The 27,550-nt window shown below is 39.1% G+C and overlaps 2 protein-coding genes across 2 annotated transcripts in view; one reads left to right on the forward strand and one right to left on the reverse strand.

Moving 5' to 3' along the window:
- Positions 1-14,641, forward strand: part of pde5ab (phosphodiesterase 5A, cGMP-specific, b) — a 91,647-nt gene extending 77,006 nt beyond the window's left edge. Inside the window, exons 17-22 of the mRNA XM_072376974.1 lie at positions 778-878; positions 979-1,056; positions 2,278-2,341; positions 11,659-11,733; positions 13,518-13,601; positions 13,720-14,641. Of these exons, the coding sequence (XP_072233075.1) occupies positions 778-878; positions 979-1,056; positions 2,278-2,341; positions 11,659-11,733; positions 13,518-13,601; positions 13,720-13,839 (522 nt within the window). The 3' untranslated portion in view covers positions 13,840-14,641. The remainder of the gene's footprint in view (positions 1-777; positions 879-978; positions 1,057-2,277; positions 2,342-11,658; positions 11,734-13,517; positions 13,602-13,719) is intronic.
- Positions 14,642-17,724: 3,083 nt separating this feature from the next.
- Positions 17,725-24,956, reverse strand: mad2l1 (MAD2 mitotic arrest deficient-like 1 (yeast)). Its single transcript, XM_072376983.1, has 5 exons — positions 24,816-24,956; positions 23,779-23,925; positions 22,013-22,133; positions 18,380-18,483; positions 17,725-18,235 (listed from the first exon to the last, which is right to left on the reverse strand). Exons 1-5 carry the CDS (start codon positions 24,877-24,879, stop codon positions 18,063-18,065), a joined length of 609 nt encoding a protein of 202 aa, XP_072233084.1. The 5' UTR covers positions 24,880-24,956; the 3' UTR covers positions 17,725-18,062.
- Between the last annotated feature and the right edge of the window lie 2,594 nt (positions 24,957-27,550).

The raw sequence follows: 27,550 nt of genomic DNA on the forward strand, positions 1-27,550 counted from the left end.
TGGTCTGATGTATTTAGCCATACCAGCATCTGCAAGTGGTCTTGGCAAATATTAAATTCTTTAATCGCATGATTTCCTGTGATTAATCACGTTGTTATACGCAAAATCCAATAATTAATTCAAAAGTGCCATATAACGCACTTTTATTGGAACTGTACACTGAAAGAAATTAAATACTTCGGTGATAAGACAATTCAACGTTGCAGTGCTTACAAATAACTTTGGCTCTGTCAGCTGCGCCACAGAAGTAAGCATACTAGGCTCGACCACAATGGACTTTTTCAAAATAAAACCCAGTGAGCAACAGACGTTTACAATAAAAATAATGAATAATGAAAATGGCGTTAATGGGAATGGGAAGTGGGACAAATAATTGTCGGCGATAATGAATTCATTACTTAACGCAGCGTTAATGTGCCCACCCTTAATAATTTGTGATATGAAATAGGGTGTTTATTGGGTCTAATACACAGATAATTATTACCAAATTTTGAAGCTTTACTGGACCCATTCTCCTGGGATTTATTTGGTTTTATAGTCCATTCAGTATAGTGGAATAAAGTGTCAAAATAAAGGTATAAAAATTCACTCAAAACCTGGATTGGAATCAGTTGTTAATTTATTGTCATGGCAATGCTTTGGTGGTCTATCACAATCAGTGTTATCGAGTATATACTGTATTGCTATTCCTTGGGATGGCTCCCTGTATGCAGCCGACTGAAATCCTAAAACATTATACAGAAATATCTGATACTCAGCGTCTCTGTCTGTCTTCAGGGAAACCAGATCCTGAGTGGTCTCTCTCTGGACGAGTACAAGGCCACTTTAAAGATGATTGAGAGGGCAATTCTGGCCACTGACCTCGCCCTCTACATGAAGTAGGTGCCAAAAGACAAAGTTAAATTGGAAGCATAGCTGCTGATGGGGAGAGTGGCAGGTGTGTATTTGTCTAATACTGACATACATGTATGTTCTCAGGAGGCGAGAGGAGTTTTTTGAACTCACCAAGAACAGCCAGTTTGTTTGGGAGATTGAACATCACCGAGACTTACTGAGGTGAGCACATAATTTCCAACAACTGCAAAAACACATACAAATCAGGTCCTTACTAGAGAAGGACTCACATCTGATTTTAGAATACTGCAAAACAAGCCCAAATCAACAACACTCCACCACCTTGCTTGACAGTTAGTGAGAGGAGTTTGCGCTCACAAGCTGTGTTTGGGTTCATCCAAACATGCTGCTGTGTATTATGACACAGTATTATCTCCACTTTGATCTTGTCTGACCAAAGGACATTGTTCCAGGAGTCTTGTAACTGTTCAGATGCAAACCAAACCCGTGCGTCAGTTTTTTCTCTTCTAGCGAAGAGCCTATCTCTGTCTTGAATGTTTTTCACTTGTGACTAATCTTATTTACTGTAGAATTCCAAATTGTTTGGAAATTTAAATTAAAGAGAATGTAATTTGTTTTTCACATGATTTTATCCTGATTATTGAATAAATGTTTTAAGTGTAGTTATGGAAATATTTCTTTGTTAACTTTGGTTTAGCTCTCTTTTTTTTTTTGCAGTAGCTACTGTGTGATTTGCCTGTTAAGCAAATTATCTCTGCACTGAACACCACTCATTCCTGTGAGCAGCAGACATATATGAGAACATTCTCAGAGCAATGAATGGTAAATGGACTGTACTTGTATCACACTTTTCTAGTCCAACTGACCACTCAAAGCACTTCAACACTGCATGCCATATTCACCCATTCATACAGCACGTCTTAAGTCTATAACTACGTGCTATGTATTCATTCACACACAAAATGGAAGCAATGGTAGGCAACGTGAGGCAACGTCCCAATATGGCCCTAAAAGAAAGTGGTGGGTTTAAAAAGACATTATGAAAAGGCTACTCAGACTCTCTTTCCTTAACACATAAGCATGATATCCATGCTCTCATTTCATCAACTGAAATGAGCATGGATTCCCAAAATATTTATATATATATATATTTATATATATATATTTTTTCTTTTTAAGAAAGTAATGGAGGTAAGAACCCTGTTTGCTTCATGTCGTAGGTGCTATGACTTGTACAAAAACTCCCTGTAGTTACATTAATAAAACAAATATGATATAATACGTCATGTATATAATGACACATTCAGTCAAATATGATCACTCACAGCAATTGAATGCTGTAAGAAGGAAGTGTTGACAGCCTTTTGTGTAGGGAGTGGGCCTGTGGAAATCACTGTGTGTCACTCTGCCCCCCACCTCTAGGTCCATGCTGATGACTGCATGTGACATCTCAGCTATCACCAAGCCCTGGCCTGTGCAAAAAAGGGTAAACAAAAAAAAGAATCTGTTTCTTTATCTCTATTGTGTTGTCCTGCATTTTTTTGTCCTTTCATGGTGCACAGCTCCCTCTGTCCTTATAGCTGGTTTCTGTAGTTAGCTAATGGCTGACCACTTGTTTTTCTTCTTCATCATCAGCCAGAATTTATTTTGTCTGAGATTGCTACTATATCTTTGTCCTCGCCAAGACAGAGATCCATTTTGACCGTAAACAATATGTGGTTCGAGCAGTGTCAAGGCCCTGCTCCCCCCAACATATCCCCCCTGAAATCACTAATCAATTATTTGAAAAGTAAACAACGTAACCTTAAAACCTAAACTATCACTACACATAGTCAACACAAAATTATTAAAAATAAAAATTAATAATTAAAACAAATTCACCCAGAAATGGAATGAAAATATAACAAAAAGAAAAATATATAAAACATAATCAATGATGAATAAAAAACAAAAAAAACTGAAAATCATATAGAATGTGAACTTAAACCCTGAACCAAAAATTCCACTACCAAAACTTAGTGCAAATAATACTTAAACACAAAAAAGACCTTTAACATTATCATTTGGATCATCCCCTATTCGTAGCACAGAGGAGCGAAAAACCACGGGAAAATTCTCCTATGGCCCTATCCCCACTTGGTGACCGATCACTTAATCACCCTTTCAGTAAGGGTGATTGAACAGTTGATTCACACGAGTGGCAATGGACGTATGTGTGAATAGTTATGATTGGTAATGAACATAAAATGAATAAGCTAAAATATCAAAATGAATGAACCACAGTTTTGTACCACATACAATACAGAAAATCGGGAAGAACCAGACAATAATAATGCGATGTGATGAAGCTCATCCAGTCCAGCCCCATCACCGGAACTCTGCACTCATCTGTTGCTGAAGAATCTTCTGCACAAACGCTGAGCCATTGTCTGAGCTAATCTCTGATGGTATGCCAAACCGGGGAATCCCTTCCCCTCACCAAAAAGTTTACTACTGTCTCAGCTCCCAAATTCTTGGATGGAGTTGCTTCAACCCATCGGCTGAGTAAGAATTTGGCACCTCTGCTGGCCAGTCCTAGACAATAGCGTTTATCATGCACAAATCATGCACTAGCCTGTACTTGCACTTATCTGCTTTCAAGGCTGCAAATATTGGAGTATTATAAACTCTATCTGTCTCAATCTAAACTAATTTTCCTACAAAGCCCTCAACTGTATCACCCACACTCTCCTCTGCTTCTGGTTTGAGTAAATATTGAGGATGATTAGTTTTACAATTGGGTCTCAACTCTACTTTCACTGGATTAGTAGATTTCACCAACCAACATCAGCATAATTTTTAGACCACACCTGGTTTGGGACGGGGAGATGTCATTTCCTCCAACAAATCACTTTCACTAGTTTTTGCTTCTGTGTGCTTTGTTGTTTGAACTGTTTGATTTGCCAATGCCATTATTGCTTGTGGTTTTGTCAATGCGCTGCTACGCTGATACGCTGCACAAGATTTTGATCATTGTTGCATCTTGTGATTGGAAGATTAACGTGTTTTTGTTTTGAATTTTTGTTATGTTTGTTCCCATTTTACCCCTAAAGCAGTTTTCATCATGGGCCCCAGATCCTTTGCTTTGAAATTCTCATTCACTAACATGTGGAGCAGATTCTGGCACATTGTACCATTAAAAAAAAAATGCTTTTGGTTCCACATTCATAGCTGCCCCTTGTTTTACAATGATAATGAACTAACTTGTCAAATTTTATAATCTCTGAATGTGCTGTCTGTCTGTCCCATCGCTCTTCAAACTCTCCACTTTTGGAAACATCATAATAAATTGTACAATAAGTGTCAGTTTTCTAGATTTTTGACACTGGGCTCGAATGTCTTTTCCTATTTATTAAGTGCAACTGTTACTGGCTCAGAAATGTCCCCCAACCAACAGATTCTTGCTGTATCCGTTTCTGTTAACACTGGAAACTCAAGGCCGTCTTTATCCATGATTACACCTTGCGGTGAACACCAAATTTTAATTTCTAGTTTACACAGGGCATCTCTCCCCAGCAAGTTAATCGGAGTGGCGAAATACCAAATACCTTGGCGAAATACCAAGATTGGTATTCTAATTTCACTTCCCTCTGTAGCTAAACACACTGGAGTAGTTGCCTGGATTAGCTGCTTAATTCCCAAGAATCCTATTGTTCCAACTAATTTGTTTGACATCGTGAGGTGTGCAGCATTTGACAGAACACAAGTGTATGTGGCTCCAGTGTCTACCAACATTGGAGTTTGCTTATCCTTGATTGGAACCTGCAGCATCAGTTATTCATCAGTTCCTACGATTATGACCGGGAACTGACCCTCCCATCTAGGATTCTCTGGGCACCCCTAATAACCAAAATTTGGACTCACCCATGGATCTTCCAGGCCTCTTGCTCCACCCCACAAGGGCAGGTCACTGTCATGCCAAGTATTTGTGTTTCCTCGTGCTCTCGGGCAGTTGTCAGAAAAATGTTCAGTCTCGCCACAAGCCCAACACGCTCCTGTGGACTTTCATCCTCCAGGTGTGCCTTCTAAACCCTTGACAGGGTCGATAACAAACTTGCCCTTCTGAATGTTGTGTGTGTGGTGCTGTGGGTAATCAGTAGACATTGGTAGACATTGACAACTGAAGGTGATTGTACTGGCAGCTGTGTTTGCAGTGGACTTGGCGGTTGTGTCACAACAGCTGGGGTGGAATTTTTTGCACCCGAGGATGAAAGTACCTGTTCAGGTGCCCCTACGGTAATCATGGTCTGATTTTTTACTTTTTGGTTTCCTTGCAGTTCTCCTTTCCTTTAAATATTCTTATCCTGCTCCTTCACTTTTAGTTCATCATGTCTGTATTTTTTCGACTCTCTGTTTCTGACCGTGGCTCCCCCTTTAATGCTTTTGAGTCCACTTTTGCAGGATACTCAGCTTGTAATCCTCTCTAGAGTGTAGTTCGATATACATTAAACTCCGTTCCAACTGCTCGGTAGTTCAACATCCAACCATTATCACTGTATCTCAAAATTCTCTCCATGGTGGGAGCTCAAAAACAATGAACCCACACTGCCTTCATCTCTTCCAAATCTAACAACTTACCCACAGTCTCTTCTTCAAAAGCTTTTATCCATTTATTTACACCTTCATGAACATCAGACAATCTAGCAACCAGCCCTGCAAGGACATACCACTAAGCCTGCCTCACAGGGTCTTATTAACTCCTCCCAATCTGTAATCTAGTAGGTAAAAAAACAACAACTGAACAACACCCTACTCTTCAACTCAAAATGGCATTTGTAACACTCTAGTAACAAATTAAGGAATGGCCAAAATACAATCTCACAGGCTGGAGACAGTGAGAAATACAGTTTAATTAAAGCTTAATTATTATATTCTAGAAACCGAAGACCATATGATTATAGCAATGACATTGCAGTCACAGAATATAAAACTATTGAAGCATTCAAGGGGCCCGCCCCAATGCAATATAACCCAAACCAGCAACATAAATCAGAAACAGGCCTAACTAGGCTGTTCAAAACAGAATATAGATACACAAATACAGATCACACATCAACCCAGCAAAAATCTAAATCAAAATATGACAAAATAAAACCTCAGTAAAACAGTAGATGTTCAACAGTAGATGTTTCCAACATTAGCTTCTCTTTTATTTAGTTCAATACTATATATATATATATGTAACGGGGAGGAGGTCGTTCCCTCGCAATAATCCACCGATGACTTACAAACCACCCCTCTCCACCGACTGCAGTTCTTTCCTTATAACTACGATAGTGAGCGGTACTGATGAGCCACAGCTTAGATGCACAATTTAAAACACATTTATTATAAAAACCAATGTCCGCTCTTTAAAATAGGTGGGATTCCGCTTTAAAAACACAATTAATACGGATAATACAACTATTAATACAACTATACGGACAGGAGGGTCACTCGCTCTCCTCCGGAGTGCCCTACAACTAACAGTGCATTGTCCATCAGGGACTTCACAGCTTTGGCTGGCGCCGCGATCAGCCAACAGGTGTATCCACTATTACTTGTTAACGTAAAAAAACATAATACATGCAATAACTCAAATCATAATAAACACAATTGTAACAAAAAATCCAAAACACAAAATATAAATAAACATGCAACTTAAACCAAATCCAACACAGCACATAACATAAAATATAAAACAAGTAGTGAATCACACTCGTGACATATACAAAGCTTGTGTGTGTGTGGGTGTGTATTTAGGGTGTAATTACTAAATCTATGTGTGTGTTTAATCATGTAATAAGCAGTAAAAAAGAATGAAGAGAGTGAACGGATGGATTGAGTTGGAAGCTGGATTTTCACACAAAACCATTTTCTAATCCACACACAACAGCAGGATTTCACACACAGAAGCACAAATTAACACAATCAAACTGCTTTACACACACACAAAGTCAACAGTCAGTCAGTCATTCCTCAATTATTCACAACCTTTAGTAGTTTTATTCAGGGAATCAGATGAAGCTGACGTGTGCTTCATCAGCCTCACCTGTGACCTCTCATAATATCTCCTGTGGCCAATTCATGATCAAATTTGAATTTCCTTCTCTACCAAGATAACTCCAGAGAGTTCTAAGCAGATATTATATTAATATTAACACATATATTAAAACATTCCACTAGAGAAACAGAATACATGTTCAGAGTTTTCTTGAGACACTTCTTGAGATTCCATCTTCAAGCCTTTTTGTTCTCACATCAAATCAGTTATCAGTATCCGTCTGCTCCTTGACTAGTGAAAATAATTTCCACATATAAATAATAACTAGTGAGTGCCTTGGTCCATGGGTTATTGCCCTTCTATGCATTAAAGGCTGGCCTTTGGCACCAATACGTAAAGGTCTCATCTTGCTTTACGTCCTCTTACTACACCTTACTCGCTCCAAAAGCGTATCCACAATTCCAGTTACAAGTTCATCATCTTAACACAATCTGGGCAGGGCCAAGCGACTAGTCCTTCACAATTCATAATTTACAGTGGACTTGCATCATCTCACATTACAGCATGGCTGGCTTCCTTCACAGCCACCTGCTTCAGAGGTTTGCTCAATTGTTGTCCTAATTCAAACACTCAGCACCTCTGTGCTCAACAATTTCCAGAATATTTTCAGCAACCCTGCTGCACAGAGGGAAAAAAAGACTCAGAGCCCAACACCTCTCAGGTGTTCTTAAGTTTGGGGAAAACCCTCAAGGGCTGTCACACTGTACACCAACCTGCAAACATCTGCCGCTTTTGTGGTTAGGAAAAATGTCCTGTCGGTGTAGCGAACTCAAGTGTGAAATTTAATACAAACTTAAGACTTTGGATATCTCCCACATTCCGGTGTGGAGATGTCCGTGCGTAAATACCAGATGTGGAATTTCTACATCAAGGAAAAGAAATTTACACCAACCTCTGGCCCATGAAAGCATTTTGGGGGAGTTTCTAGTCTCTCTTTTGACCTGTGTCATAAATTTAGGTGGATGCATTACAATGACTTGACTACAATAAACAACCCTCTTTAGGAGAATATTGGAGAAAACCAGACCAGGACACTTTCGACCTTATATGGACAAAGTAAACGACCGGTGACAGTTGCCCTGACTCTGATCCAAACCAGAGACAGGAACTTTTAGAATAACCTCACCCAGATTCACTTGCAGCTGAATCTTGAAACTGTATTAATTGTACTTTATATCTTTGTACAAGTTCTTTCATGTTCTCAGTGAGATTACAAGCTGCATTTTAAGACCTTTTTTCACGATCGTACTTGGAAGAATAAGAAAGAAATCATTATTTTGGAAAATGACTAATCGGCCTATGGAACCACATTGCCCCCTAGTGGTCTGTAGTACTGAATAGTTTAACCCAAAACGAAGTCAACAACTTTTATATGACATTTGACATTTATATCAAGTAATGTAACTGCTAACCAATGTTTCCTGCTGTTTCTACTTGTATTCCATGTTTAATACAGGAAGACAACATTGTTTGGTTCGTTATTCATACGTCATAACTTTACAGACTTCCATCTGAATTTTGAGACTCATAATCATTACTGTTATAATTGGCTTTGTTCTTAGACATTATGTATTCATATTCTGTATTTTACTAAATAACCTATGTTCGTAGCTGGTACTTTTCCACTCTGCTCATACTGCACAATAGATGACCTTAAATGGTCCAAGACCTTAGAATGACATAGCAAGACGAAACAACTGGGTCAGACAAAACATCTCTATTGGAGTAGATAGGTCTGGTACATTAGATACACGCCTAAAACAGCACTCACACACACATTGTTTATCACATCCAAAGAACACAATGAGGACAGTGGTTGGCCTGCTCATGCCACTAAAAACTGGCCAATTATACTCTGACAAGTGTGAGTACAACCTCTGTGAGAAATGTGAAATGCTCGGCCTGACGGATTTCCTGCGGGAGCTCTGGCACTCCGAGTCCAGCACTGCAATATACTTTACATGTGATCACTAATAAATACTTTAAGTTCAGGGTGATATATATAATTTGTAAGAATTTCTTCAAATATGAGGCTTAAAAAAAGGCCAAAATTGCACCTAAAATTTTCCATTTTCTTCTTCTTTTCCATTTTCTTCCTGTTTCATTTAGGTGTTTCCACAACCCTTTTTTGTAGAGCTTAGTATGTTAGATGTGTGAGACAATTTTCCTACATATTGGTTTAAGCAGAGGGCGGGGCAGAATTTCTGTAACATTGTAGGGGAAACATGCAAAAGTTTGGTGAAGCTTGGAGGTTTCATGCTTAAGATATAAGGATTTCCTGTTTCATCCTGAGGCATACATACATGCCTACATACAATCCCTTGTCATTCGGAGTTATCAATGACAGCAGCTCCCAGCAGCTCAAAGTTGAATTAGTCCCAATTTGAAAGGAAGTTGTTCATTTGTTTTTTGGATTATTACTCTGACCTTGTTCACCACACCAACTTCAAAAGTAGTCAGAAATACGGTAAAGTGTTGACAAGATGTAATTTTGACTCATCGCAGGATGGTGTCAGTGGTGAATTTTGACTTCATGGCTTCACAAAAAAAAGCTATAATGACGTTATAAGCAGTTATAATTCAAGTGATTCGCGCCAAAGCAATCAGTACATATCATGTCCCTTCCTGAGCAGCTATACACTCCAACGTTCCCTCAGTGCCTTCACCACGCCCACCGTGAACAGGAAGTGTAATTGTTTTGGAAGTACTGACTTTAAGAAAAGTTTATTTCACATTGAGAAAATCAATTTAGAGTAGATACAACACCAAATACTTGCCATGAGAACAACAGAATCCTTCTAAATGGGCTAAGTATTTTAAAACCCAAATACAGTAGCACAAGTTTTTGTTTATCTTCGTTTTGCCCAGTAGGTGGCAGGGTTGTGGCATGCCCCCCTAATTTGATGCCCATTTGGGCTAAATTTGTTCATCCCAAATGCCACAGACTTTGGCCAATGGCATGGGACGTAAAGAGAGTTGCTATTTATGCTGTATGAGTGGATGAAGAAACATTACAATGGCAGGTTATAGCCTCTATTGTCTATTTTCTTTGTCATCCATTTTTTTGCTCAATGTATTTGGAGGGGAAACTTTAAGCGAAGAGAAGGCGGATCAACCAGAAAATCAACCAGAAAATATTCCAATAATAAAAAAGGACAAATGCCAAAGTCTTAGCTTTAATCCATTTTATGGAACAGAACAAACTGAATACCGTGGCTGTACTCTATATTGAGCAGTACTTCATTAAAAAAAAAAAAACTAATTTCAGCGAAATGGTGATTAATCTTACAGAAAAGCCATTGGTACGAACCTCTCTTCAATTAAGTTAGACCTAAGCCAGTGCACTTCTCTTCCTTGACCTTTACTATTTTAACTGTCTGTCTCTCAAAAAATCAGCTACTTTTACCATGGTTACTTATTGTTTTGATTAGGACATACTGAATTTTCAGGTGGACACAATCGGGAATCAGGGGAGACAATCAGACTGGTGACACGAGGAAGGGCAAGTGACCCAAAATGAGAGAAGAGTTACTCTTTCAAAATAAAACAGGAAATGACCAGACAAAATAAAACGAACCCAGATGACCTCACTGCGGTGTGACAATTACATACAAAGTCATTCTTTTGGGGGGGTTGTTATAATATTGTTGTGGTAAAATAGTACATGATGTTGTTCCTAAGGTTTGTATCTTTACAAAATGGTCCAGTATTTAATTAAAAAGCTTAAAATAATACAAAGACGATCCTCATTGCATGGTACAAGAAATTGTATATCTGTTGTTTAAATGTAATCAGCTGCATTTCATAATGTTTATGATAGCCCAGTTAGTATCACCACCAATCATCACTGATTATCACAGTCCCATACTGAACGCAACCACATGTCAAATAGTTTCCTCACCAAATCCATTTGCTAAGCTATTCATTCCATTTCATAAAATGAGTTTCAATATTCTGTAATAATTCTGGATGGTTTTGACCTTTATGACTGCCTGATAGTAGCAGGGATAGCCTCCAGGCCCCCTGTAACCCTGAATAGAATGGTTCAGCATGGTTGGTTTCAGCATTGTCCTGCTGAAATGACCCTTTGGTAGGTCTTGTTTGAAGTTTAGTTAAGCAAACCACTCCTTATCCACTGCCAGTTAAATGAGTCTTGGATCTAACTTATTGTGCTATGTGGACATAAAGAACTTTGTTTTTTTCACTGACACAAGATTAAGTAAATAAAGATGCTTCATTTAGTCAGCTATAATAAGCTCTTTCTCAAGCTGAATTCCCCTGCAGCGTAACAGTGCTGAGGCTTGATTACCAAGCCTTTCAAGAGATGCAGGTTTCAGCACATACACACAGAGTGATGCTAATTAGAGCCTCGGAGCCTTAGGCTGCAGTCAGATCACATTTTTATCTCTGTAAACAGAAAGAGATAGTTAATTTACAGACTTCTTGTTTCTGACATTTGCCACCGTAACTTTTCTTAGCGCTTTTTTATATCTATTCTGAATGTTTTTTCCCAGTAATGTCATAAGTTTTAATCAATAGTTAGTATTGACTCTGGCAGAAGCATTTTCTTGTCTCCAGATTAAAAAAAAAGAGAAAGAAATTTTTTTTTATTTCCCTACAGCTTCTGTCGTTTAATATCAGACACCCACCTTTTTAAATCTAGTGCATGCCTGAGTTTAAAGATATGATAAAAACTTGCTGACCTCTTCTTTCTGATACAGATTGCAGAGCTGGTGGCTACTGAGTTCTTTGAACAGGGGGACAAGGAGAGGCGAGAGCTGAACATTGAGCCTATTGTAAGTACTGTGTATCATTCCAGGGGTTATTTTACATTAAATGGGTTTTTTATATGGATTATCTTGTCGGATATACAATTTAAGTTGTGGTGTATCTCAGGGATCTAATTTGTGCCAGTTGGTTTTTAATATATACATTTTTTGGTTCAAAGCACAACAAAATTCAGGTATGTTCTTCAGTCAAAACTGAGACCTTTCCAGCCTTCTTAAGAATTTATCATACCGTACAATGAGGATAGTCTTTGTAATATTTTAAGCTTTTTAATTACTTTCAGTATTAAATGAAAGTCTGTTTTAAATCATCAAATATAGTCATGCTAAAAAAATGGTCTGGTATTAAATTAAAAAGCTTAAAATAATACAAAGACTATCCTCATTGCATGGTATGAGAAATTGCATATCAGAATGTACCGTAAATTCCGGACTATGGAACGCACCTGAATATAAGCCGCACCTTCAAATTTTAAAAAGAAAATCCATTTTGTACTTGTATAGGCTGCATCGAATTATAAATCACTGGTGTCCACATTGTAATATGAGATATTTACACAGAAAGATGTTGCACGTGAGAATTTTTAAACTTTCAATTAAATGTGTATGGTAACATAAAGAAATACATACTGCAAATGCTTTTTTTCCCAAACAGTGCCTGTAACACTTTCTGTGTGGAGTTTGCATGTTCTCCCTGTGTATGTGTGGGTTCTCTCCGGGTACTACGGCTTCCTCCCACCATCCAAAAACATGCATGTTAGGTTAATTGGTAACTCTAAAATTGTCCTCAAGAGTGAGTGTGAGCGTGCATGATTGTTTGTCTCATTTATCTCTGTGTGGCCCTGTGATGGACTACCCCGCCTTTCGTCTGATGACTGCTGGGATAGGCTCCAGCCCCCGAGACCCGACTGACAGATAAAGCGGGTATAGAAAATGGATGGATGGATCCATCAGTAACGCACAAATATGTGGCGTAAATGCTTTTTTTCAAACAGTGCAAAAAAAAACTAAAAAAAAAAGTAGCCTACCAGGAAAAGTCATCGATTGCCTTCTTCATCTTCCTCCCGCGCACTAAAAACATCAAAGTCATCCTCTTCAGTGTCCAAATTGAACTGCCTCAGAACTTTGACACTCACTTCAGTCTCTTCGTTGTCGCTCTCACAATCTCATCTCAGATTGATTGCCTTTAATTTAAAAGCTGCATCATATGCATTTTTTCGTTTGTTTTCCATGTTGAGGATGAGTACAAATGGCCGATTTACAATAATTTAGTAGTGTAAGTGTGTTTGATTTATCGTACAATTTCATTGGACCACTGGTACCATTTGTTAATTTTTTTGGTCTAATGTTACGAAGCAAAATGTTTTTGGTGGCATGAAAAAAAAGAAGAAAAAAAACGTATTAGTGCTCGAAGCCTGGAAAAAAAGTAGCAGCTTAAAGTCCGGAATTTACGTTACATCTCCTCAATAATAACCAAAATATAGAAAATAAAGTTTATTACACACATTACAGCTTTTTTGGCCTTTTAACTTTAATTTCATATTCACAGTCTCAGAAAACAATGACTCAGGTATAAATTGTCTGCAAGTCTTAAAAAAAACTGCTGCAAGTCTGTTTATTGGTATCACCTGTCATTTTCAGACTTCCAAAAATAATCTGTTAGTCACACATTATAAAATATGCAGTTATATCAGTTGGTGATAAGTAAGTAATAAGTAACTACATATTCTTACAAATCTGTACTTGTCTTTTGTTATTTGGTTATAGTCACTCTTTTATGCCTTTGGTTTTAGGACCTGATGAATCGTGAGAAAAGAGATAAGATACCCAGTATGCAAGTGTCATTCATCGATGCAATTTGCATTCAGCTATATGAGGTAATTGAGCAATTACTATTCCCTCTAAACAACCTGATGAATAGATGGAGAAAAGCCATCTGCTTGGAGTTCATTCTGTTGTTTCCCACTTGCTAAACTGTCTTTTTTGCTGTTACAGACCTTAGCTGGCATGTCAGAGTATTGCTCCCCACTGCTGGAAGGATGCCAGAAAAACCGACAGCATTGGAATCGCTTGGCTAAAGACTGTGAGAAGGGGCTGGTCAATGGCCTAGTGTGATCCCAGCATCAGTTTGGCTTTCAACCAGTTTAAATTCTCAAGATTCTCCTAGTCTAAGCTGATTTTACAAGAATTTTATGACAATAGCATGATATTTAGAATGGATGGATAACATCTTATCTGCACTGAAAGTGTCTTAGAAAAGTAATTTCCTACTTTGAAAAGGGAAACCCACCATCAGGTTTGTTCATCCTTCCTCTGTGTGGTACTCACGTAGCAAGTTATTTTCACAGATCTGGGAATACAGTCATGCTATTAGTTGCACAAAGCTAAATGTTAACAAACGCAGATTTACAAGGACAATGCTAACATGCTAATGTTTCAGATACAACAGAGATGTTGTATACCGGTTCCTATGGTCACCATATTTTTTTAGCATGTTAGTATGGTCAAATTTGCCAGTTAGCATTAAACACAAACAAAAAGTGAGGAAATGGGCCTTTAATTTTACAAGCATTTGGTGAGTAAACTCAGTACTGCCACACAAATCACCGTGGCTTCATTCTCTGGGAACTACGAAAGTGCATATTTAATGGCAGACGCATTAGTCACGTTTGACTTAACTGCAGATGGACTTCCCAACATTGCAATCCATAGTGCAGTGCCACAAGCATGGATTTAAAAAATAAATAAATAAATAATAAAAACTACAGAAGAATTAGTTAATTTGTTAGCTGTCTGTTATCAGAGCACCCAGACTTTGTGATACCATTTTTGCTATACTCCAAGATGTCATTAGTATCATTACTGATATAAGAAAAGAGCTACAACAAGAAATTAAATCCAACTTAAAATGTCCTTTGAAGCTTATTTTTCCAAACTCCCATAACAAGCAGGAAGTAATGATGTGTTGTATATACAGTATGCAATGTGCTTCCGAGGTCAAGTACATTTCATAGTTTTCAAGAAGTGTCTTCCTGTTCTTTCTGTCACTTACCATAGATAATAGCAGTGTAATCACTAAGCTATATTACCATGGCTATTTTTATTGTATTTGGCATTGACTTCCGTTTGACATAGATCCTCAGAAATGAACACCCTTCCAGTGGGATCAAGATGTTATATTACCTATATACTTTACATTGTGTCACAATTACAAGATACGCTTGTTAGATGTCTTTGTTTCACATCACACACACACACCACATAGGAAAAGTCTTTTATACATTTTTCACTCAGTCTTAACTATTGCATATTTATTTTTGTTTTATATTTATTAGAATTTCTATATTGTAAAGGCATCCTTTTGTCAAGAGCACATGATTGTTATAGGGAATGTAGTTTCATACTAAAAAACAATTCCATCTATGCTTCTTTATGAAAGGCCTTTCTTAGAAACAACTCGGTTGGAAGAAATTTTAACAGTGATTAGACCTGTATGTTTCAAAGGGAAATTGGTTTCTACTGCCTTGTTGTGGTAAATAGGACAAATTCACTATTAAAAGTAAAACCAATATAATTTCTCTCTACACCCATACCACTCCCCCACCCCACCCCAAAAATGCTGGTTTTATCTCCCAGTTTTTACAGACTGAATGATTCAATTATTTCTGTTCAATATGGGCTTCCTGACTCAATATAATTTGATTTATAAGTTTAATGTCAAACTAACAGAACTTGAAAAACCATATAATAAGATGTCAGTGTAGATGTCATCTCGCACCAGCTGTTTAAATCTGAGAGGGAAATTTACATGACTTCATTAATTTTCTATCATCAACTTCACCACACAGGGTACAAGATGTTTTCCAAAAGTGAAAAAAGGACTCAAAATTATGATTCTTTGGTCATATTCAGTGCATGTTACAAGTTTGATTTTATGGTGCAATTTGGCAAGAAATTCCCTACATATGTTGTAATAAGACTCCAAATGTGTCCAGTTCAAACTATGACGGGTGAAGTCACTCTTTAAAGTGCAAAAAGGGTTTCACACACCCAAATCAACCAATTACTTTATGTTTATGCATTTAGCAGACGCTTTTATCCAAAGCGACTTACAAATGAAGATATAACAAGCTATATAAAAAAAGCTAACAATAAACTACATAGAAGGAAACCACTAGTCAGACTCTGTCAGAGGTGACAGAGTAGAGATAGAGTGCAGGCATAGAGGAAAGTACAGAAAGATAAAGTGCAGAGATAGAGGGGGTAGGGAAGTACAAGGTATGTGCTAGGATAGGAGATGCTCTCTGAAGAGCTTATAAATTACGAACAGCAATGAAACAAGCCCCAACCAGAGGTGTATTACAGAATACAGAAAACACAAAACAAAGTCGAGCACCAAAAACCAAATGGTACACATGGGCAATTTAAAAAAATTATAACCCATCTTATATAAACAATGAAAAGAGTGAAGGCAGTGCATTAACAACAGTGCTACACTACACTCAAGGAAAAACAAGGACAAACAAGTTTAAATCCGTTGTGTCTAACTTTTTTTAAAAACCACGTGAAGAGAGCTGAACAAATATTTTTGCCCACAAATGTTTAACTGAGGGGCATTTCTCTGTGTAAATGAATATATACAGTCAGTTTCTGGAATAAACCTGTAACCACCAAAGCCTCTGTCAACATGAAAATGAACTGATGAACAATTCAACTAACACAGCATAGTGTAAGTGAGAGATTGCTCTGTTTTGTCATTCTGGACACAAACAGTTATGCAGGCGAGGATGCCATCTCAGCAAACTGGCTTGTCTGTGACAATGCTGTTAGAAGACATATATGTTAAAGGGAAGGCTCCTCTCTTTGTAGAAACTGTGACACCTATGAAAACAGTACACTTCACAATCACATTTCAGGTAAATTCTCAGATTAAATAATGCACAGCTTGCCACTAAAACAAACACTGTCTTTAAAGAAACACAAAAACTACAAAGGAGACTTAGAGGAGAATTTTGTCATTACATTTTGTCAAAAGAAATCTGATGCAAATTGGAGGACGGCTCCTCTTAGAGGAGAACACTGAATACACCCTCAGGTTATTAGTTTGAAAAGTAAAGAAGGCAAAATAACTAAACAATATCCCCGTCTGCTCATGTGTAGTCTAACAAAAAATATGTGAGTGAACTAATTCTAATAGTAAAGGGGGATTTTGGTTCATAAATTGTCTCACTTGACCAGGATTAAGTTTAACAAGTTTAAACTCTGATGAATGATTACTTATTCATAACCAGGGTTACAATCCAAAAACAGCAGGAAAAAATTAAGTCATCCCAGATTAAGTGAATCTACCTGGCATTAAGCAGCATATGGCTGCTACTGCAGAACAATGAGACAATATTTGTGCATGTCAACTAAAACACTGAATTCTACCTGTGTTAATATGCACATCCTAAATTCTTATTCAACCTCAAAGTTAATGATAGAGGCTGTTCATCGTTGCCATCAGTTGTCTCACACTCTCTTACAAAACTGTAGTGCTCAGTATGCACAGATGCCACCTCGGAGCAACAAACGGGTACAGCAGTCCCATCTTAATGACACCATATTTGTAAATACACTTTCTCAGAGAGCTCATCCATATCTGCAGTTGTTTTTTACCTTTATCCCTACAGGACTGTACATGTGCCGTGGCCTGATCTTTGTGCTTTTAAAAACTTGTATGTCCTTACTGCTTCAGTCTCTGAGTGTTTGTTTGCACATACACGTTCTGCAGGTGATGAAATGTAATGTACTGATACGGCACCGTTATGAAGGAGGTGTTGCTCATCTGCATCTGTCCACACCATTATACACAGTGAGCCAAGTAAAAAGTTTGCCTGATAAAAGAATTCTCCCAGTGGATTGTTCTGTATTGTGCCAAGTGTTAAGTCTGTGTAAGTTGTATGTTATACTGTCACCATCTGGTCAAAAAACACTAAAGGATAAGTAGATACTACTAGGGAAAAGCAAAAGGAATTTATTTCTTGTCATTTTTAAAAGTTGCACTTTTCAACAACTATGTTCTAAAACAGAGACTGAAAGAAACTTCAGAAACAGGGACAGTAAAGAAAAGAAAGTTGTTTCTAACAGACAAATGGTTATGAGAAATATTTACATCAGTGTAGACGGAGCAGAATTTCATCAAATCATTCTCTGACAAATTAGATGAAGTGAAGTTCAAGAAAGAGAAGCAGATCCTCTGTATACAGGCAGTGAGGTACGACAGGGCACTGATAAATATACTGGTTTTTATAAGTGGCAGTGGTTGGTGCTATCTACAGCTTGTGTTGCTTGGAGGCTTAAACTGAGTCGGTCCTCTTGTATGCCACCATGCTGTTCACTTTGTGGATGGAGGTGGTAAAGGAGCGTAAACGCACTTCCTCCGATTGGTCGATGATCTGTGGCCCAGACTCCTCCCACTTCTCTGGAACCACCAAGTCCTTGTCTGTATAGACCAGCAGGTCAAACGCACCTGCAGGGGAGAAGGAAGATCAGAACTGATTATTTTACAGTCAGTTGATACGACCCTAATCCACAACTGAAACTACCAAACTACAATTATTACTACTATTTGTATAAAAGGGTCAGTGCAAAGAGAAACAGTGAAGTTACTCACATGGTGTCTCCAGCAGCGGCAGGAAAGTAACTGTGGCTGTTACCTGTCTAATGACAGATCGGATCTCATCCTGAATGGTTTTAATGGACTTCTCTCTGGGAGCACTGAAGAACATATGACAACTCACTTAATACACAAAATTAGCTGTTAAACAGTGAAAAGATAGTTCTGAACACACAGTACTGGGAGGTTTTGAGCCACTCCTCATTTCTTTATATATTTCCAGAATAATGCAACGATTTACTAAAACATGCAAACATAAATTGAAATACAGTGTATGCACAGACAGTTTGTACAATTCTAATGAGCTTGAAAATCAATATTTGGTATGAGCACCTTTATTCTTCAACACAACTTGCACCATCAAGCTTCTATTACTTCTGTAAGCAGTCTTTAGGAACAGTCAAAAAGGAAAAACCTTCAAAAACCTGGGGCCTCATGTACAAAGGGTACGTACGCACAAAAAAGTGGCGCACACACTTTTTCACGTCAACGATCAGATGTATCAAGAGCGAAATGACCGTGGAAATGTGCTGTGCCTCACGCACACTTCAGGGCTGTCGTACGCACTTTTCTACAACTGTTGATTCTTTGGCGACACTTAGAGGTGATGTTGGGAAACTGTTATAATAAATAAATGTCAACACAATTTGTCCTCAGAATGAGTGATTTGCACGTTTGTGACACATGGACAATTAACACTGAAGAACAATTAGCACACCCATGTGTTTGCAATTACACTAGTGGATATAAAAGTATGTGCAAAGTGGTGCAGTGCATACTATTAAATACAATGGCTGCTTTAGCCGTGTTGGAAGACAACTGGCTCATCAGCCGTTTTGAGGGCAATCCTCCTGGAACTGTGCGCAGAGCTGCCGCCGGCGCTGGAGCGCAACACAGCGAGGGGCCATGCGCTGTCGCGCACAGGTGGCGTGCACACTGGGGTTTAAGCAACCGGGGCATTCCAGAGGGAGCTGGCCAACCGATTGGGACTGTGCCAATCGACCCCGAGCCAAGTGGGACGGAATTATCTGCATCTCAGCAGGTATATCAAATTCCCACAATGCAGTTGAACAGGCCAACATTGAAGCATAATTTGAAGCAGAGCCAGCTTTCCTAATGTAATCGGAGCGATCGACTGCACACACAGTGCTATAAAAGCGCCATCACATGATGAATTTGTATATCAACAGGAAAAATTTTCATTCCATCAATGTACAGATCGTATGTGATGCGCAAATGCTTTGTGGGGTGGCCTGGTTCAAACGCACGATTCATACATTCAGTAACAAAATTGTTGGGAACAGACCAAGCTGGCACTGTGCGCGATGGGTGGCTTCTTGGTGGGTAACTTTATTCGTGTAATTGTTCTAATAGTATTCCCTATGAAGTGCATTGAGCATGTGCGCCCCCAATTTCTATCCCGTCTTCACAGCATCATAGTTGTTAGTTTTTGTTAGTTAAAGTTAGTAACTTGCTGTTTTTTGCTGGTTAAACTACAGCTTAAGATCCTTCTAATAAGCCCCTGATCGTTCTCTGTGTGCAAATGTTAATAACCCCGTGCGTAGAGTGTGAAATGTCTTAATCAGCCTCACCTTTTCCCCAGAACACTTCTGCACTAGGTTGCTGTATGAACACGTTTGTTGTGAGTACACAAATACTGGTATTTACCTTTAATCAGAGCCACCCACACTCCCACACCCACCACCCCTGAGAGAGCAGTGTCACTTGTAGCCGTGCCGACTCTCTGTTCAAACAGCCTCCCCCACCTGTTTAGGCCACACTTCGGCGATGGGCAGCCAGTCTCCGCTTCACATCCACCATAATATCGGACCACTTCTTTTTCACCTCTGCTTGTGTGCGTGTCTCATACTCCACAGCATTAAAGGCCTCGCTCACGCTCTCCCACCCACTCCTGTTACGTTTGCTGCTTATATCGTAGGACAGCGTGCCAAAGAGGACAATTTTGCGGGCCTCCACTTCAGAAAGTAGCACCTCCATCTAGCTTTCCATTAAGTTATTCTTTTATCCCGTCTTACTTATTCTTTTTTTTTTATTTTCTGATCGTGCAGAGAGGAATCGCAGGTGCAGGGCTAATTTAAATATTATTTGCATATCTAAATAGGGGCGTGGACAGGGAGGAGTCGGGTACTACGACATGTGCGCTGAATTCCACGTTGATTGGGATGTACAAAAGAAATGTGCTTGGATGCATGCGTGCGCACACATTGATACATCCGGATATATTTGTACGTTGGAGGGCATTTTGGTTTGATTGTACGCCATGTTTCAGTAGGACATCCATGCAAGTCTTTGTACATGAGGCCCCTGGAGAACTGATACCCAAGACTATTTCAAAAGATTACAACAAAGTCTGGCTGCTTGGAATATGAAGAAATGAGCGTTCGCTCAAGACAAATCCCAGCACTGGTATTAAAAATCAGTCAGAAGATAATTATAGGAATCATCAGTAAAGGAGTAAAACCCAAGCTTATTTTGTAATTAAGAACCTTATTAAAATGCTTTTAATAATGAAAAACCTAAACCAAATTTAAGTGAATTTGGTCCTGCGGGTAAGAGTCAATCTAACAAACACCCAAAATGCCATTGGTGTTTATTCCTTTTGCCAATGAGTCTCACCCAAAAACCAAAGTCTGAAAAAAAGGAAAATTATGAAGAACTATGTTTCTATTTGAATGCATTATCTTCATTAAATTGTTATGCTATATTACCTTAGATTAAATCGTTTATGCCTATCTTAGCAGCAGATCCTTCTACACTGTAGGAGGGCCATATTACAATTATCCAGTAGAAGAAGAGTAATGTTGAGGGATTTTTTTCAAAGAGCAAAAAGATAGTTTCAGCCCTGAGTCTTCTGGATTTCTACTGAGGTCTGATGGTATACAATCGATTTGGCATATTAAGTCTCCTGTAAACCAAAGAAATGGGTGGATAAAGCCTTGTGAAGCTTTTGAGGCTTCTTCCTGATTATATCCAAAAAAGATAAGAAGCTTCAAAGCCTCCAAGATAGACCCCTACCAGCGACATCTAGTGGTCAGCTGTAATTATAGCAGTCACAAACTTCTAAACGATTCACATGTCTTGTTGATTCTGGTGCCAACACAAAAGGATAAATTCAGTTTTAAGCAGCTGTGTCTTCATTCTGAGAATCATTGTAAAAGTTTTCCAATATTTTGAAGCACGGATGGAACATAGAGCATTTTGCATCTCCTTATGATGAATGAAACAACGCCAAAGGTTTGAATCAGTCACCTCCATTTTGGTGTTTCATTGTGGCATATAAGCCTCAAATGTCAGTGTTTCAAGCGAGTCAGCTTCAGTAGAGTAAAACAGCCTTCAGAGTCTTAGCGTCAAAAGTCCCATCTCTAGTAAACTTTCTCTTTTGCTGCGCCCAGCAGCTGCTCTATAGGCTTTAATACATACACAGCACTTATCACTGGCATACATTTATTATTTTGGCACCTGGTATTTGTTGGCAGGGTGAAAAATTTTGAGCATCATTACACTCACACACATGCAGGACAGAATTCTGGATGATTAGTCTTCAAATGTGACAAATGCCCATTGAACTGTTTTAATAATAAAGGACTCGCAGAGAAGAGGGGGGCTGACCTGCTCTCCTTGGCTGACTTGTCACACTCTATATCAAACTGCCATCTCTCCAGCACCTCGTTTGTTTCCAGACACGTGATGACCAACACCAGCTTCTGCACAGTGCACTCAAAAAGCCACTCTGCAATACAAAGAACAAACTGATGGAACACAGCAATAGCCTTCATCCCTGTGTTGTTACCAAGAAGCTGCCACACTGGGCTAAGAAATCAAATCGTCTATTTCTGGATGCTTCATAGACTCAAGAACAAGTTGGGATAATTATTCTATTTGGGCCCTACAAAATGAAGTCTCATTTTTAGCAGAACAGGTAAAGTCAGTCAAGCTAGGTTTAATATTGATGCACTTTGTATCTGTAATCAGCAAGCTAGAAAAGTGGAGGAAAAAGGGGCTGTTCAGACCTGGTGGGTGACCTAATTAAAGATTGATAGCAGCAGTTACCACCAGAACACTTCTCATTTCCAGAAAAAAAAACATCTTGTACAAAAACAGCGACAAAACTCAGGAGTATCATATTCACAGAAAACCTCCCACCCCACAGCCCCAGATCTGTCTTGTTGGTTCTAGTCTTTTAATGAGCCAAGACCCCAACAAGCTTGTTCACTGCTGCATACGTGATGGAAGAGGGCAGGTAACTGAAACCAGTGCATGAATAGTTTACAGCTCAACTTGACTCTATAACTGGATCACCATCCTTGTCCTAGTATGGATGAACCAGGAGTGAAATCGTGTTATTGACTGAATCATCTCAGACATCAAAATGCTGTTAACTGTGTATGTAAACTGTATATTGAATGGCCATTTTCTCAGATTAAGCTGTGGTTGTAAAAAAACAGAATTTTATTAGTGTAGATCAGTGTTTCTCAATTCCAGTCCTCATGACCCACCGTCCTGCATATTTTCAACGTTTCCCTCCTCCACCACACCTGATTCAAATGATCAGCTCATCATCAAGCTCTGCAGTGGCCTAATAAGGAGCCATTCATTTGAATCAGGTGTGGTGGAGGAGGGAAACATTGAAAACATGCAGGACGGTGGGTCATGAGGACCGGAATTGAGAAACACTGGTGTAGATCAACAGTCTGGGAATGCGTTAAACAACTGCAGAATGATTTATCATCTTAATGTGCAGATTTTCAGTTATAATTTCTGACACATTTATTCATCTGATAAAAGAAACCAATATGAATGTCAGCAGCTTTTATCGGGACTTTGGACATGTTAGGCCCATGTGAGTCTAGTTGAGTGTATATGTGGATTCAATCCCCAACCTTATTATCTAGGTGGATTTGTCCAGTTTTGAGAAGCTCAAGTTTGTACGATTTTGGTCTGATTAACATGTTTATGTGCATTTTAAAAGCCCACTTTTGGTTTAACTAACACAATAATTTTTTTTTTCTAGTGTGATGTAAAATTTTTCACTCTGACAATGGGATTTCAGACAATAAAAGAAGAATTCTTAAGAGGAAACTTGATTCTGAGTGCTGATAGGCCTTTTAATTTTTTTGTAACCTACACATGCTTGTCATAAATGAGAGAAGTATGCTTATTAGTAAGCCTTTATTTAAAAAAAAAAAAAAACTGGCTATAACCAAAAATTAAACTCCCCAAAAAACATAACCGCTTAGATTACATACCAGTTTAACTCTGGTCTTAAAGATACAGTTAAGACAACTTTCACTTTGAGCTACAGTATGTTGCCTCCCAGTGCAGCATCTGATTAAGCTTTAGGAGGCTAAAATGCAAGACATTAGAATAGAGACTACCTTTGAGTTGAGACACCACATTGGTCAGGTAGGTCTTCAGCTTGGGGTCAGTGGTGAGTTGAAGGCTCATGTCATAGTGGGTGACTCTGGTGAACGTCTCTGGAGGATAGATGCCCCGCTGGTAGAGGATGCTGTTAATGCCAAATGCTGGGAAGGAAAGAGAGTCAGATAAGATAGTCAAACACATGTAGCAATACTGTAGCTCGTTAATTAGGAGTAAGACTGACTAAGAAGCAGCAAAAAGAATCCTGAAAGCAACTCGGAAAAAAAAATGACTAAAAACTTCACATTTAAACTGAAAAACAAAGATAAATATAACGAAGAGTGGGACATTCAGAGTATTCAGAGTTCCAATGTGTTAGTTAAAAAAATAAATACGTGTCAAGTTAGCATGTGCAGCTCCAGTTTAAATATGGTCTGGTAAACAGTATTTAGTTGCAAATGTGTCATCATTTTATTGCAATTTTCAACTAACCCAAATTTGAGACATCTAGCTTTTAGCGAAGCGTATTAATCTACGACTTACGGTAAGTATACAAACGCATCATAAAACGGTATTTTACAATGGCTACCATGCGTCCTTGTAAAATATAAAGTTCACGCACTGTGACCAACATCCCTAGTGAAACGCTGCAATTTTCTGAAGACACATAATAATAGTCGAAATAATACGTAACATAATATACTTTTAACTATAAAGTGAATTCTTCCCTCTTCTCCTTTTGTTACGATCGACTTCCTCGCCAGCACAGTTCATGGTGGGCAGTGCACTCAAAACTGTGAACATCATTCCATCTCAAAAGTAAAAATTGTACGAAAATAAACAGAGTTAAAGAAGTCATCTATTCGATCAAAGCCTTGCATTTACATCTTTTCAACCAAATATTTGATTTACTTTTTTCATACTCCACAGAGCTTCGCTTGTCATGATAAATGTACCGAAGCTACTTAAGGCAAGTCGAATAGCATATTAGCATGGTATGCCTGCCTAAAACGTTGGCAATGAGCTACGGAAAGAAATTAAAATGAATACTTACAGAAAAACTCAGCCACCAGCTCTGCGCTGCCTTTGAGAGTGATCCCTTTCAAAGTGCTAGTCATCTTCTTAAGACTGTTGGTAAAATTCTTAGCAAGGAACTTTTGTGTTTTTTTTTTAATCTTTGAAGGCTTCAACCACCCGCCGTCCAGTTTGAAATGCTCCCCTGTGACGCATGCGTAAAAGATTCCAGCACCCTGATGATGACGTTTTAAGATGCACTTACAACGGTATAGCACTAGAGAGCAGCATTTACCCATTTGTGCTCTATATCTGCGACAAGGAAATGTTAAACCTTTTAAATTTCTTCGATGAGATGATTTTTCTACGATATTCATCGTGCGTAAATGTATGCAAGGCCACATCAGTGCATATACACACAAATTATTAACATAATAGACATTTTTATAAAGTTGTTAATTCATTTCAATCCAGCTACACTTGGATTAAGAACTCTTCCCAGGAAACAACTCTTCCAGTGTACATTCTTCTACTGTCAAACGGAATGTTGCAGAGTTCCAGAGGTTGCACAGTCCAAAAGGATTTTGAAATTGCAATCCATCTGACCACAGAACAGTTTTCCACTTTGCCTCAGTGCACTTTAAGCTTTGGTCTAGATAAGATGGCACTGTTTCTGGATCAGGTTCACATTATGGGAGGTAGAGCCTTCAAAGGCCCCTCTGTTGTGGACTAAACTGCCAGTAAATGTCCGGGAAGCAGACACACTTTCCACTTTTAAGATTAGGCTTAAAACTTTCCTTTTTGATAAAGCTTATAGTTAGGGATGGCTCAGGTAATCCTGAAACATCCCATAGTTTAGCTACTATAGGCTTAGACTGCTGGGGGACCCCATCTGTCACACCTTTCCTCACTTTGCTCGCTTTTCCCCCCTGTTTAATTTTTCAAATAATGTGACATTATTGTGGTTATGAACTGTTCCAACAGGTATCCTTTGAATGGTGTTATGGTGTTTTTCCCCCCTCTTTTCCCTCTTTTCTGTCTTCTAAAACCCCAGCTGGTCGAGGCGGATGGCCACCCTTCCTGAGTCTGGTTCTGCCAGAGGTTTCTTCCTGTTAAAAGGGAGTCGTTCCTTTCCACAGTCGCCACAGGCATGCTCAGGACGGGAGATTGGACTGAAGATAAGTTTCGGTGCAATCTGTTGGTTTCCTTAGCTAGGATATTATTTTTTTAATTGGCTCTATATGAATGAATTGGATTATGATTACAATGAATTTAATTCCAATTGGCTTGAATTGGACTATATCATTTAAGTGCCTTGAGATGACAATTGTTGTAATTTGGTGCTATATAAATAAAATTGAATTGAATTGAATTATGGCTTCTTCTTTGCATGATAGACTTTTAACCTTCATTGTGGATAGCACAATGGACGCCACACATATAATCACTGACACCCCAGAGCAACTGTTCACAGTGGCTAAAGAAAAGAGTTGTCAGGCTATTTAGAGTGGCAGAATATTGTTACCATGCAAATACACATTCAGCAGAACAAAAGCACACTTGTGTATTTCCACCTTTGAAGAACTAACAAGCAGTATACTTCAATACTTTTAACTATTATTTCAACAGGTTTGATAGTGTGGCTTTTTCTACCTCTGCTGCTGCTTCCTCCACACTGCTTTTACTGCCCAGCTGTACTTCCACCTCAATGGCAGCTCGCATCACCAAGCCTCCTCCTCCGCCTGACTGCATCTCCACCTCTGCGGCAGCTTCCACCACCAGGCATCCTGAGCCCAGCTGCATATCCACCTCTGCAGCAACTTCCACTGCCAGGCCTCCTGAATCCAGCTGCACCTTCACATCTGTGGCTGCTCCCACCGCCTGGCCTCCTCAGTTCAGCTGGACCTTTACCTCTGCAGCAACTCCCGCCACTAGCCCTCCTCTGTCCAGCTACACCCTGTTGCCATCTCTCTGCTGCAACATCTGTGTCTAACTATAGAGGAGGTTGGAGCTGAGCTCAGGAGACTTCAGTCAGGGAGGGCTGCAGGCCCAGATGGAGTCTGTCCAAGGCTTCTGAGGGACTGTGCTGGTCAAATAGCAGTCCCTCTTCATAGGCTCAATATGAACCTTCAGATGGAAAAAGTCCCAGTGCTGTGAAAAACTTCTTGTCTCATACAAATTAGGGCAACCGGTGTAGCTGAATGACTACAGACCGGTGACTTGGACATCTCATATCATGAAGACCTTGGAGAGACTCCTTGTTCGCCGCATGAGATTGCAGGTTGCTCAGGATCTTGACCCCCTCCAGTTTGCCTACCAGAAACACATAGGAGTGGAAGACGCAATTCTGTACATGCTGCATCTGGATGTGCCTGGTTCATATGTGAGAATCATGTTCTATGACTTCTCCAGTGCCTTCAGCACCATACAGCTTCCCATACTGAAAGATAAGCTTCTAGGTGTGGGTGTGGCCCCCTCACTGACATCATGGATAATAGACTATCTGACTGCCAGACCACAGTATGTCAGGATGGGGAGATGTGTTTCTGGAACACTGGAATGCAGTATTAGGGCTCTGCAGGGTACTGTTTGGCTCCGGTTCTTTTCACCCTGTACACATCAGACTTCAGGTACAACTCAGAGTCCTGCCACATATAGACGTATTCTGTATTCGGTGGACAGGAGAAGGCGTACAGGGACCTTGTGGAGTCCTATGGCTGGACCAAAAAGATCTGTTTGCTCCTGAACACTAAGAAGACCAAAGAGCTGGTGGTG

This window comes from Leuresthes tenuis, unplaced genomic scaffold (genome assembly GCF_036924035.1).
Source record: "Leuresthes tenuis unplaced genomic scaffold, fLeuTen1.0.hap1 SCAF_22, whole genome shotgun sequence".
NCBI classification, from domain to species: Eukaryota; Metazoa; Chordata; class Actinopteri; order Atheriniformes; family Atherinopsidae; genus Leuresthes; species Leuresthes tenuis.